The sequence below is a fragment of the Rhinatrema bivittatum genome, chromosome 13, assembly GCF_901001135.1.
Source record: "Rhinatrema bivittatum chromosome 13, aRhiBiv1.1, whole genome shotgun sequence".
Taxonomy (NCBI): domain Eukaryota; kingdom Metazoa; phylum Chordata; class Amphibia; order Gymnophiona; family Rhinatrematidae; genus Rhinatrema; species Rhinatrema bivittatum.
In genome coordinates, this window is record NC_042627.1 from 60,768,329 (window position 1) to 60,782,837 (window position 14,509).

The window sequence follows — 14,509 nt, forward strand, 5'->3', positions numbered from 1 at the left end:
TAAATTAAAAACATAATACCATCTTCCAAGCCCACACTATAAAAGGGGGAATCATTCATAATGAGGGGCAACACAGGGTAATATACATAGCAAAAAAAAAAAATATATATATATATATATATATAATGAGAGAAGAAGAAAAATATAAAGCCACTAATTACAACTTGTTGGCAAAATTATTCTGGAGTAGAAGCAGGAACAATGGCAATTCTGAAAGACTTAAGGTGATAAGGTTCAAAAAGGATATCTGCCAAAAATCTTAATTAGTTGGATAATTTATATAAAAAAAAATTCCCCGCCTAAACCCAAAATAGATTTTGTATTTGAAGGAAGGATTTTCTTGTAATTTGGATCTGCTTATAAATGTCTGGGTATACCCAGAACTTCTGATCCAAAAAAAGAGAGTTTCTATTACAGAGGAATCTGAATATTAAATTTTTATCATTCTCAGAAACACATGAAATCAATAAGGTAGCTCAGTGCTTCACTTCCTAAGAAAATAGCCACTGCTGATTACTATCAACAGTAACATGGAATAGACTTAGTTTTTGGGTACTTGCCAGGTTCTTGTGGCCTGGATTGGCCTCTGTTGGAAACAGGATGCTGGGCTTGATGGACCCTTGGTCTGACCCAGTATGGCATGTTCTTATGTTCCTCATTTGTCTGTCCAAAAAAAAAAAAAAGGTCCAAACTTCCTGGACAGACCAGAGAAACATCCAGCTATTTTCTTGCATGGTAAATAGAAAATCTTCAAATATTTCTGAAGTTCCTGAGGGCCAATTAGGGAAAATACAGGAAAATTGATAATTCTAAGATTCAAACATCTTCATTGGTTTTTAAAAATGTCAATCTTCCAATGACCAGCAAAACTATCTTGAGAAGAAATAGCTCTAAATTCTTGAGAAACCAGTGTGAGATTCAGTTCTTTGATTCCCTTCATGTTCCTCAGCCATAACTTCAACAGTGGCAATCTTTCCCCTTACAGCATTCAATGTAAAGAAAACATCCTCTTACCATTTTCTCAAGAATAGCCTGCCAAGTATGCTCCAGATTAATTATAGCAGGTCTCTCTAGGGCAGATGTCAGCTTATTGACAGCGGGAGATGAAGAAACTGTCTTCTCCCCCAGCATACTCTGCTTGCTGCTTCCTGATACTGTACCAATGTCCTCCTGCAGTCCATGAGAGTTTAAACCAACCCCTTCCTCTGGGGTAACTGCAACCATTTTGAGATGACTTCAAACACAGGGGCCTCTGCTACCATAGCATTGTCAATATTTTATGCGGTCACAGCTGCAGCCCCAGCCAGCCCGCTGCCACCTCTGGCCTCAGGAGCCCTTAGTGGAACGTGGCACTCAGGACTTAACAAGGTCTCCGCTCCAACAGGCCTGATGCCATCTCTCCAGCCGCGCCTGCAGCAAGGTTCTCTCCCGAGACAGTGTGCTCCAAACCTCTCTGAAATAGCTGCGATAGAGTTTGGATCCTCTCACTCATAGAATACCTTTAATATACATTTATGATTGAGAGTTAGCTAGCTAAATCTTTGCTTTTAAACATTCCCCCCACTGAGTGAATACATTTAGCTATGGTAAAAAAAAAAAAAAAAAAGAGTGGCTCCAGAGGCATTGCAGATGGGCATATGACTTAGCTAATGCTTAGTTAATGCTGATTTTCATTCCTAAGGTTAGGTGGCCAACTGCCTCCCTACCCATATTGGCAGATTATGTATTTATTTATTTATTTAAAGGATTTTTTTTAAATACCACTTATAGCGGTAAACTCTGTTAGATGGTTAACAATAGAGCAAAATAATGCAAAAACAAGTTACATGAAACATCAACACAACAAATCACAAGCAGGCATTACATGTACATCATTCACAGAATTAAAAGAAAATTCAGGGAAAAGCCAACTGAAAATAATAAGCTTTCAAATGATTTCTAAAAGATTTATAGTCAACAGTATTTTTTAAAGCCATAGGTAGAGCATTCCACAGGATAGGACCAAGAACAGTAAAGGCCCTGGCATGGCCGGTATGCAGATGATTAGGATTTAACAGTAGGGACAACTAGTTAGGCCATTGTCGGCTGATCTTAAGGAATACTGGGGAGCATATCATATTGGTTTATTGGCCAGATAAGCTGGGCCATCAATTCGGAGAGCTTTGTAGACTAAGGTGACCAATTTAAACTGAATCCCATACTTGATAGGGAGCCAGTGAAGTTGCTGGAGCACCAAGGGCATTGTCCTGACTGACATGAAATAGACTCTGTGTCAGATAAGCATGAAACCAAAAGATAACCTCACCAAACAACCCAAAAGAACAGAATGATCCACATAATTAAAGGCGGCTGAAATATCTAGGGAAACCAAGATAAGAGAGTTACGTTGATCAAAATGTAATAAAATGTAATCAAACAAAGAACAGCAATGTTTCGTGCTGAGATTAGTCTGAAACCCACATTGGGTAGGGTGTAAAAGATGATTATCCTTGCCTAATTCAGTCAGTACACTGTGACAAAACCAGCTTTTCCAGAAGTTTGGCAAGACTGGGAAGATTAGAAATAAGTTTTTAGCTACTAATAGACATAGCAGGCAAGTTTACCTTCTTTAAAACAGGACTCACCACAGTTTGATTGCAGAAGTCTGGGACAATGCCCTTGGTAAGAGAAAGATACAGATGCCGGTGAGCAAGTTCAAGAAAACGGTCTGTGAGCCAAGCAAAATAACAGAACAGTGTCAAAGGAATAATGAGAAGTCTTCAAGGATTTAAGAAACTTCTCAACCTCAGGCAGCTAGCATTCTCAGCAGGAAATTGTGGTGCCTGAAGCACAGAAGGAGCATTCGGATTAGCAGGTTGTAGCAAGGCAGTTTTGGCCAAACAAAATACTCACAGCCTATGCTAAACCTGTCTACAGATCTACTAGATGACTGAGAAGGACCATTACCGTAACTATCACGAACAGTTTGCGGGGATGATTAAGTGAGGACTTCAGGCATGACGTATAAAAGGTGTGCTTGCAAAAGTCAAATGTATGGTATTGCACTCAAATTGATTTAAAGTGCATCTCTGTGGATGCCAACATATGAGAACGCCATTGTTGATCAACTCATCGCATAATTCTCTTCTGCCTTATCAGGTAAAAGGTGAACCTAGAACACGATGTCGATTGAGGAAAAATGTAGTGTCTTTAAGAGGGGCTACTATATCCAAAACCGTTGTCAGTACATTATGAAAAGTTTATTGATCAGTTGACATCAGTATTATCTAAATCAGTATCTGGGGATAACAAGGCCCATTCCAAAGCAAACCTCTCCATATCAACTTGTCTCTGGTACCTCTTAATGGTTACCCTTTCAGGCAGTGACTGTGGCACATAATTAACAAGTAGCGAGAAAGAAAGCATAAAGCGGTCAAACCATAATACAGGGGCAATGAAAGGACCTACAACCCTCTCACTAGAAACTGAAGACTCAAAGATCTATAGTAAATCCACCCCAGCCTGATAGGTTAGGGTAGTTATGAGGTTACACAGATCTAGTGAAGTCAAAAGAGAAAAAAACTCCTCAAGATGTGACTTGAAGGTGTTCCTTTCATGGATGTTGAAATCCCCGAGTACGATCAAATCAGTATATTTAAGGAAGAGCAATGAGATACACTCCACAGTCAAAATAGGCTTGATATTATGTGATCCTGGAGGGCAATAGATGAAACATATTAAGAGTCAACATGGCAAAATAGGGATAGTTTGTCATATTTGAGACTTATGATTATAGTGAGAGGCAGACCATGCAGCAACTTTTGGCTTTCCCATTGTTTAAGAATAGCTCTTTGCAGGATCTTGTTGAGGCTAACTTACAAACGCTGGAAGTGTCTGCCAATGGAAGGAAATATGAGTTCCATAGCCTCTTCGTTCCCTTGTCTGTCTGACTTGATCAGATTATCACTCCACAGAGCAGGAACTGGCTTTTGTGTGTGTGAGTTCAGTGCTGCCTATATTACTCCTGGGGGAATTCTGCGCAAACAAATTTAAAATTCTGTGCACAAAAGCTTAAAATTCTGCAAACCCTTTATATTGGTCACAATGTGGGCAGCATAAAGGCTGCGTTTGCCCTCCCTCCCCCCTGCCTCCCACTTTCCCAAATATGGCGCACTTACATGACTTCATTCGAAAAGCAGATTTTATTGATTGGACAAAGATGGCCGCAGCCCATAGACATTGAAAAAACAGCAATTAGCAAGCATAACAATAACATCATCATAACTGTACAAAACTGCATAACAAATCGCAACTAAATTAGTGACCAGCGAGCCCCCCCACTTCTAAGTGGTAAGTATGAAAATCAGCTGAGGCGGGCGCACACCCCTTGGCCGTATAAGCCGTGGAGCTGTCCTTTGACACCTGGCCGTTAAAGCCATAGCGTCCGACTACACGACTGTGGAAGTCGGGAACATTTGTTCTAATCACTTCAGCATTTCCTGCTTCTTCCCTCTTGGCCGTTGAAGCGTCGAGGAACTGCGCCGAATCTGTTAGGCCGCTTGCCCAGTCCGAACCGCCTGTTCGATCCTCCTAAATGTGTGTTTTGGGGGGGGGGGGGGGGTTGTCGCTTCCGCCAGTCACCATGCCAAGGTTCCCCGGTAGTGGTACTGCTTACCGGGGACCCCCCCAACATCCAACCTGGCTGCGGCCATAAGGTGCAATACCGCTTGAAGATCATCTTGTAGATCAGAGTTAAAGATATCCCAGCTGACGTCCGATAGATGGATACCATCATGTCGAAACATCCCTGGGCTCTCATTTATCAATTCGTGTGTTACAGAGAAACCATCAATGACACGCATGAATTTTACCATCCATTTGTTAATCTTTTTCCTAACCTTTTCCATCGCTGCATGAGATCGCTCCCCTCTCCATACTCTGCGAGGGGTGATGCAGGACCAGACCATCACCGACTGCGGGAACATGTTATGCAATACCATTAAATCTTTCTGCATTTTTTGTGTGAGGGCTATGCTCTTGGTATGAGGCATATCATCACCGCCGAGGTGTATGACGAGGGCCACAGGCGTATCGGGGTTGCAATTGCATAGCTTCAAAACAGTCGGTAATAACTGGTCCCTCAACATCCCTGATATCCCTCTCCAAAGCAAAGACAGTCGCTGAATCACCATCCCTAGGTGCTCCCCTATCGGGCGTTGCTGGGCCCGCCTATGCGCCCAACGCACATAAGAGTGCCTGATAATCCACGCGAACGACATCCTCCAACCATGATCTGCGCACATTAAGAAAGAGAAAAGATGTGAAGCGGGGGGGGGGGGGGGGTTTGATAATCCGGGCTACCCGTAAAGTAACCCGGCGGTCTCACATATGTCCTGAACCTCCCGGAACGCCATCTGCCAATTGCCATGACCTCGCTATATTGCAAACCCAAGCCAGCTGCTGCTGTTGCCGCCCCTATGCGGAAGGAGTGCGACGAATAGCCCACTGTGCCCATACCCAAGGATTTTAGCGCCAATTGCAGTGTATGAGCAAAGCACGTAGCCAATTGCAGTGTATGAGCAAAGCACGTAGCCAACGGCCCGTGCTTAGACTGAGCTGCTAGCTCACTAACCCTAAGGGCCACATAAAAAGCCAGGGAAAATGCACATTTAAATAAAATTGGTTCTGCTTCATTATAACAAACGTCTGCAAGGCATTCAAGGATGCTTCTAAGGATCTGGATGGTAATGGGCTTCCTACCTTCCCTTCCTTGGGCGCTCTCCCTGGCCCAACCCAACATAACTCTCTTAACGGGAAACAATGCGGAGCAACTGGGGAACCCCTGAAGCCTGGAGAAAAAGGAAATTCCCGCTAAGCGATTCGCTACCGCTGCTCTGGACTTTCCTTGTCTCTTGCAATGCATCACATATTCCAACAGCATGGACACAGGTAATGGCCACTCTACTCCTTCAAGGGAGCCCTTCCCCACGAATCTCAGTATCTCCTGAAGCACCAGGAGGTAGCTCTTCCGCGTGTTCACGGACAATGACCCCAAATTCATGTTCCAAAGTTCAGAGGGCCAAGTAGACACACCGCCTCGGGTATGGGAGTCTGGGAACGGTCTGCCATTGGTGCTAGGCTGTGAAATGTCATGAACTGTAAGCGGGAAAGAGAGTCAGCAATGTTATTGAGTCTACCTGGAACATGGGCCACTCGAAATGTGATATTGAAGCGCAAGCATGTGAGCACCAAATGCCGGATGAGAGCATTTGATTCAAAAGTGCGTGCGGACAGCGCATGTTGTCGGATCTAAACACAATGTGAGACCAGACAAGTGACTACCCCCAGATGAAAAGGGCAATCACAATCTGGAATAATTTGAGGAAGGTTAGACCTTTGGTGACTTTGTGCTGGTGCCACGATTGTGGCCACCGCTCGGCGCACCAAGCTCCCTGGAAATAAATCCCGAAACCAGCACCTCCTGCCGCATCAGTGAATAATTCTAGCTCACTGTTCTGCCTAGGGGGGTCTTGCCAAAAGGCCATGCCATTAAAGTCTTTTAGAAAGGTCTCCCACACAAGCAGGTCACTCTTAATTGCACTGGAAACCCTTATACGGTGGTGTTTTTTACGAACCCCTGCCGTAGCAAGTGATAACCTGCGCAAAAAGGCCCTGCCCATAGGAATCACCCTTGATGCGAAGGTAAGCAATCCGATCAATGACTGGAACTGGCTTTCTTAAGGCAGCACATTTCCGAGATTGTCTCCCTGAGCTTCAAGACTTTATCTGCAGGCAACCTGGACCGCTGGGCCAGAGCATCCAGCTCAATCCCAAGGAAGGTAATTGTGGTAGCGGGTCCTTCCGTTTTTTTTCTTGTGCTAATGGGACGCCGAAGCACCTAGCTACCTTCTGAGCGATGGACAGTAGGTTAAAGCAGTCAGCGCCGTCCCTCCCCACCAAGAGGAAATCATCCAGGTAGTGCACTACCCACCTTCTGTTCGCCTGCTGTTCCATCACCCAATGCAAGAAGGAACTAAATAATTCGAACAATGCACAGGAAATTGAACAGCCCATTGGTATGCAGCGATCAAAAAAAAACTGCCCCTTGAAATGAAAACCCAGCAAGTGGAAGGAGTCAGGGTGCACCGGCAGAAGGCGGAATGCTGACTCTGTCTACCTTAGCCATGTGCACGCAGGGCCTCGCCTCTTTGATCAGCTGGATTGCCAAGTCAAATGAGGAGTACGACACTGCACACAAATGAGGGTCAATTTGGTCATTAACTGAATTACCCGGCGGGAAAGACAGGTTGTATATCAGCCAGAAGTGACCCGGTTCTTTCTTGGGAACCATACCCAGGGGGGATAATACCAAATTTGGAAAAGGTGGACAAGGGAAGGGGCCCGCTATCCTACCTAGGGCTAATTCAGCTTGCACTTTTTTTCTCTGCCTGCTCCTCATGCATCGCTAGTGAGCGTGCATTGCTCGGAGGGTGGTCCGGCGTAACAGGGGTATAATTTGAATAGGGATCCAAAAGCCGTGCGTGAAACCAGTATAAATTCGCTCCGCTTCAGCCTGGTAGGGATAGCGATCCAGCCAGGGGGTGCATTGCCTCAACGCTGACCGGGGTTGGGGCCCGTGAATTCAACCGAGCGTCCCCCTTGCTGCTGCTGAAACTGTCTTTGATCCCCTTTGATCTCATCTATCCACAGGTCAATCAATCTGTGCTGCCAAGGGACGGTGGGGTTATGGGCCATGCTTTTCCGAAAATGAATGTCATAATTCAGCCAAGCCCAACCTCCCCTCCTCTGCGCTATCATGGTGGTGTCCATTTATCTTATGAGAAAGGGGGAATGTTCAAGCTCGCGTTCCACAATCACGGACATGAAAACGTGGAAAGCCCTGGTCCAATTCTGAATGTCATTGGCCACTTTTGCCTCACTTGATCCCCCCCCCTCTTTTTCAGGCTCCACTTCCATATCAGTAAAAAGGAGCGAAAATATATCAACATACTCCCGCTTCAATATTTTTCCTTTAATTGCGGCTGCACACTGTGAGCTAAGGATGTAACCCCACATAAAACATCGTTCACTACTTGCTGCGCTGGATTTTGAACAGCCTAATTGGGGGGGGGGGGGGCTAAAAGAGGATTTACGTCTATTGGCGGCAGAGGAGTGTGAACTAAGGTTGGCAGAGTGTTGACTGGTAATTGCATAACCGGAATAGCGGGTGAGGTTGACAGACAAGGAGTGGCCTGAGTGATTGGTACCCTCTCTGACTCAGTAACCGTTTGCCCACTAATCTCAGGCACAGTTAACGGATTAGTACCCCAGACTACCGCTGTCTAATCACTTTGCCCCGCATCCTTCCTTCTTTTGAGGGAACGGAACAGAGAGCAAAGCAACTTGGCTAACACCCTTTCGGTATCACTGCAATCTGATGACAATAAAGTATCGCAATTCTGGGGCTTACCTTGTCCCATGTCATGTGAAGTAGCCTCAGTGCTAGAAGCCGTAGAAGCTGTAGCCACTGCGCCGGGGGCCGTCGAAGCTTCCCCGGAACCTAAGGCCGTCGTGGGAGCCCCAGCGCCGACTTGGGGCCCATCCACAACTTTTCTGGAGCACACAGGACGCTTTTTCTTTTCAACTAATGTCCCTAGTTGCTGTGGTTTGGCGCTGACGACAGCCCCTGTGGGGCAGAGGAGATCACAGTTGTATCCTGTAGTAAGCCTTCTGTTGGTGAGCGCTCGTGAGGGAAGAAGGGGGAAACCCCGACTGTCTTACCCAGTCTGTTCCGTGCGCGGCAGCCTGCTCTTTAATTTCCAACAGCAGCTGATCCATGTCACTTAACGCTGGTGCTGCAGTATTGGATGCTGGTGCTGCCGAATTGGATGCTGGTGCATTGTTGGATGCCCACTGCTTTTTGTGTCTGCACTTCCCTGCAGACTTCCTGCTCGCTTTTGTCTTTATGATCCTCCTCATAACTTCGGTCTGCCTCTCTGTTGAATCGTCTGCTCCGAGGGGGGCCTGTTGATGCGTTGAGGACCCTGCTGTGGTTGCTGACCACTGACTTGCCAACGCCATGCCTGAATGACAATTACTGCATTGCAAAGTCACAATTAATGGATAAACAGAATTTAATAACTTCTTTTATTTATTAGTTAAGTAATTTTTTTTTTTGAAGGCCACTGCTGTTTTTGTCCCAGGTACTATAGCCGCAAACCTGACTTAATGGCCACTGATCATTAAGCCCTATCTCCCACCAGGCTATCGCTTGTTATCCCAGCGCTGCATGCGCTGCCACCCCAAAATGGCCGTCACCATGTGCTGACCCCCAAAAATGGCCGTCACCATGTGCTGCCATCCAAAATAGCTGCTGCCGTGTGCTGGTCCTCGCCGCATTATACTGACATGTACTGCAAACAGGCCGCTGGCCCTTTAAACACGGAATTTGCACAGCGCCACTGGCTTCAGGTATAAATAAAGGGAGGGGGGGCAATCATAGCAGAAAGAGTAAATTAATGGCACATGTAATGGCCGATGTACTCCCTCCAAGCTATTGTCTCTGGTATCGTGAGTATATATGCGATCCTATTTAATAGATAGCTGAAGGCCCCATACCACATAAATACATGTGCAATGCTAATTCTTGAGAAGGCAACCACAGCAAAGCGAATATACCATTATGCAATTAAACAGGCCCCATAACAAGAACTGGAATGCAAGATAATAATGAAATGTAGGGAAAGAAATTAAAACAGCGGCCTATAAACAATTTCAGGTGCCATAACTTTAAACACGAAAATGGCTTGATGTGAGGCCCTTGAAACATAAACAATAGTAACAGAATTAATCTCATAATAATACTAAAACTCTATAAAGTGATAGAATGAAAACAGCACCACTGGCGCTTCGAATTGTAAGGGCAGGCCCTCTAAGCTTCCGATGCAAAACTTTATTTTATTTTTAAAAACCGTAATTCTCGATGCCCTAACTTCAACATAAATAGCTTCGTGGGCCGCTGGTCCATTGAACATGAAATAGATACTGGACACAGACCCATAAACATAATAACATAGTAAAATTAAAACAATGAAACGCTGTACTCCCTCCCAGCTATGATGCAGATGCTGCCGAATTGTTTATGATCCTGCTCATAACGTCGCTGAATGGGATCGCTGGTCCTTTAAACGCCAATTTTCATCCCTCCAGATTTTTTTTTTTCATATCACGGGAGATGGGAAAGTAACTAACTAAACTTCAGCCATAAGCTGTTTATGAAAGGCACTAAGTAGAAAAAAGTAAAGGCAGAGCCAGCTATGTGCCTCCACTAATAAAGTGGGGGGGGGGGGGGGGGTGAGCCCACCTTCCCGACCCCGGCCCAACAACACCACAGCAAAACCAAACTTCATAATTTTCTTCAACCAAATTGGAAACGCCACAGAATTGCAATACAGTACCCCCATGATGGAATGAAAGCGAAGAGGTCGGATGTCCTGCTCCGTGTAACTGCACAGCCGTGCTGGACGACGGAAAAACTGAAAGTGAAACTGCAAGCAGCCACCACCGCCGGGCTGTATGCACGCTGCGCAGAAGGAAATCAACACAGATCAACCACCGCCGGCTGGAGAAGGACGAAGGGAAAGCAACGGTGCGGCGACGCGCTCCCTCGCGGCGGCATAGGTAATCCCCGGCAGCTCTGATGGACAAAGGAACTGGAGCGTGAGTTGCTCTTTGCGCAGAAGCTGCTCCGATGAAGCTGCTCCGATACTGTTCGAAAAGGGAGGGCCGCCTGCGCTGGCTCTCCCTTTTCTACTCGCCTCACCACCACGAAAAGGGGTGCGCGGTTGATGTTCAGGTTGGAGGGTTCAGAGGTCACAGGAAGCCAGATCAGAGTGTCCGAGTGTATAGCTAGGATCAAAGCCAGAGCAAAGTTCAGAGTGGTCAGCCGAAGCAAGGGTCAATACCAGTAGTCAAGTCCAGGAGTAGTCAGGTAAAGGTCAAGTTCCAGGTAGCGATCAGGCGTAATCCTTAAGTAATTACATTTTAAATTAATACAGAAAAAAGTTATTTCTTAAAGATGCAGAATTTTAAATATTTTGAGCAGAAGTTCTCTAGAAATTCACTATAACAGTGTTCCTTTCACTCTCTCTCCCTACTCCCCTGGCCACTTTGCCCTCTCAGGCCCCAACTCCTCCACCTGCCAGCATCTCTCCCCTCCATCGCTAGGCTCAACCCCTTCCACTCATCTCCACTCCCAGAGTTTGACCCTGTTCTCAGTACTGTCCCTCCTTATCTCACACACATGCTCCCTTTCTCTAGTGCACATACATGCACCCTCATACAGGCTCCCTCACTCTCTCGCACACACACATCCCCTCATACAAGGTCCCTCTCTCTTGCAAGCACACTCCCACAAGCTCCCTTTCTTTCTCATGCATACACTCTCACACAGGCTACCTATGTCTCTCACGCACTCGTTCACACAGGCTCTCTCTCACACATACACAATCCCTTCACACAGGCCAGCACCCTCACATACACAGGATCCCTTTTTCATACACACCAGCTCCCAGCCTCTCACACGCATACACAATCCTTCACAATCTTCTCATATAGGCTCCCTTTCTCTGTCACCCACACTCAAACACCCCCCTGCTTTCTCTCACACACCGCCTGCTTACCCTCCCTGGTCTCTCTCACACTCCCTTGCACTCTCTCCCACCCTCCTGCTCACCCCCCCTGCTCTCTCTCTCCCCCTCCCCCTGCTCTCTCTATCTCACCCCTCCTCCCTCCTAATCTGTCATCCTACCCTCCCCTCCTCTCTCACACCCTCCTCCCTCCTCCTCTCTCACACTCTCCTCCCTCCTCCTCTCTCACACTCTCCTCCCCTCTCTCACACACCCCCTTCTCACTCCCTCCTCCCCTCTCTCACACACCCCTCCTCCCCTCTCTCACACACCCCCTCCTCACACACACCTCTCTACATTCATGCTCACCAGGGCCTTCATTTTTGTAGCGAGTGAAGTGCATCCTGAGGCACGAGGGGGCCTTCGTGTTCGCTGTGAATGGTGCACGCGCTCCGTTTGCACCGTGCCGGGTGCCTTCATCTTCACTGTGAACGGTGCTCTCCGTTCACAACATGCTGGGGTCTCTACCATTTTCTGCGCATAATTTGGCAATTCTGCAAGGGGGGGGGAATTCTGCGCAAATTCTGCGCTCCGCAGTAGCACAGAATTCCCCGAAGGACTAATACTATATCTTGCAGTGCTATGTAAATATGTAACAGTAGCATAAATTTGATGGTATTGCTGTAAGACTTTTCATGCCATATATAAATGGTACAATAATATATTTGTATAGAATTTAGCACAGATATTTTTATTAATTTAGCCAGGATAAATGGCAATTTTTAGAGATTTAAATATTTTAATATTTTTTTGAACCAGGTACTTTTAGTATTTGCCAAAGAAGACAGCCAGAGTAATGGATTCTGTTGGGCATGTGAGAAAGCAGGATTTAGGTGTAATATTGCCAGAACACCAGAATCTGCACTAGAAAGCTTTTTGGAAAAACATCATGAAATCATCATTATTGATCAACGGCATTCTAGGTATTTTGATGCAGAAGCACTATGCAGGTAAGGAGTATTTTAAATTTATCTTTTTGTTATATACCATAAATTAATTACTTGATGTTTTATGTACTAACCAGTTATAAAACTAGTATGGAAGTGTGAGTTTTGGGGTAGTTTTGGGTTTTTCAAAATTGTTTATATTTTGTATTTATCTTATTTTGCTTATGTTTGACTTTTCTAATTGTTTATTGATTTGCAATGTATTTCAAGCATCAGTGGAGTTGAGGCAAGATATAAAAATGAATTAATATTTTCAGTTATGGGTTTTAACTTTGAATGTAGAAATCTATTGGAATGCAGCAGCATTAACATGGCCATGTTAAAGACAGTGCAGCCATGGTGACGCAAACTGAAACTTACATATTAGATTTCTAGGGGCTAACAGGCTCGAGGTGAAAGCACAGGAGGAAATTTCTCATTCCACATGCTTTAGCCTGCAGGTTGGTTTCAGCAGTTTTGTTTTGTGTTTGGCACAGTAGAGAAATTAGCTCCTTCACTGATGAAGATTCGAGGGGCACATATGGGGCAGTGGTTGTGTTCCCATTTGTATTCTTGAGGGGTTGGAGATTGGGTTCCAGAAGTCCCATGGGAAGCCCAGTTTTGTTTTGGCTTGGGAGGTAGGGTTTCCCAAGGAGTACAGTGGCCCAAATTGAGTCTTTTGGACAGGATACACATACTCCTTAAATATAAACCGAGGTAGCAAAGCTGCCATTCAGTTGAGGGTCAATAAATTGGCAAAAGGTTCATTGGTCCTGGGGAGAAGCAAAAAGGATGGAGGGTGTTGAGTTTTCAGTGGGGGTGGGTGCTGGACTGTGCAGGTGGGGAGTTCTGGTACTTCATTAGATTGGTAACCAGAGAGCTCCCACATTTGTATTTACCTTCCCTTGCTGTTCCCAAATCCCCTACAGCCTATGCTAACTGGGCTCACGTCTGAGTCAGTTAATGTGGGCTACAGTGGCGACACAGATTGTGCATGCATTAAAATGATTGCTTTTAGTTTACCATTGCCATTTTAATGTGGCTGTGATCTGTATCTCATTGTTGTAGTGGATACTGTATCAAATTGTGGTTTCACACAGATTAGTAGAAAGATCTGTTTTCTCAATTCCAAAACCAATAATCTGTTTGCCACTAACATACCCCCATTTATTTTTTAATCTTTTGCTTCAGTTGTATAAAGCTCAAGAATTTTTCATCCTAATCATGATGATATCAGAGATGATATCCTGATGAATTTTTACTGAATAGTACTGAAGATTAAAAAAAACAACAACAAAAAAACAGTTCTAAATAGAATATTGAGTAGATATCAAGAAGTCATATGGTCAGATGTAATAATAAGATAAAAAAAAGTACTAAAAGCTTACAAGAAGCTTGCACAGTAAATATATGCATCTTTTGAATGAAGCTTTCATTTCCTACAGCTTTGTAAGGGTTAAAAATATTATGCAGAACAAAATGTGGAGGGCTTGTCCAGTTGCTCAGTGGCAGTACTGCACAGTATCACATTTGTTTCCCAGGTCAGGTCTTCCGCTTCCTGAGCCGGCTGGGGGCGCTGCAGAAGCAGCACTCGCAGCAGTTGGAGCGGAAAGTAGTCCATTTGTCATTTTAATGGCAACACTTAGCCATATTTAGGGCCCATGATTGCAGGCTTCTTGAAGCAGACCTGGTGCACAGGCGCTCCAGCTGAGGACTATCTCCGTGATGACTAGCTTAGATGAGTTGAGTGGTAGATAGGAGAAAAATCTCTAGGTATTTGCACCAAATTGGGTTAAGCTGAAAGAAGCAGGAGGAAAGTGTTAGGCCTGAAAAACAAATAACTAAATAAAATGTGGAAGCAAAATCTTATGCAAAAAAAATTCTTGGCTTTTACCAGACAACACTAAATGTAAGTGT

At 45.1% G+C, this 14,509-nt stretch overlaps 1 protein-coding gene across 5 annotated transcripts in view; it reads left to right on the forward strand.

Moving 5' to 3' along the window:
* The window catches only part of PDE8A (phosphodiesterase 8A), a 399,353-nt gene that overhangs the window by 237,065 nt on the left and 147,779 nt on the right, over positions 1-14,509 (forward strand). For all 5 annotated transcript variants that reach the window (XM_029575868.1, XM_029575867.1, XM_029575869.1 and 2 more), the window contains exon 3: positions 12,426-12,616. In XM_029575868.1, the coding sequence (XP_029431728.1) occupies positions 12,426-12,616 (191 nt within the window). The remainder of the gene's footprint in view (positions 1-12,425; positions 12,617-14,509) is intronic.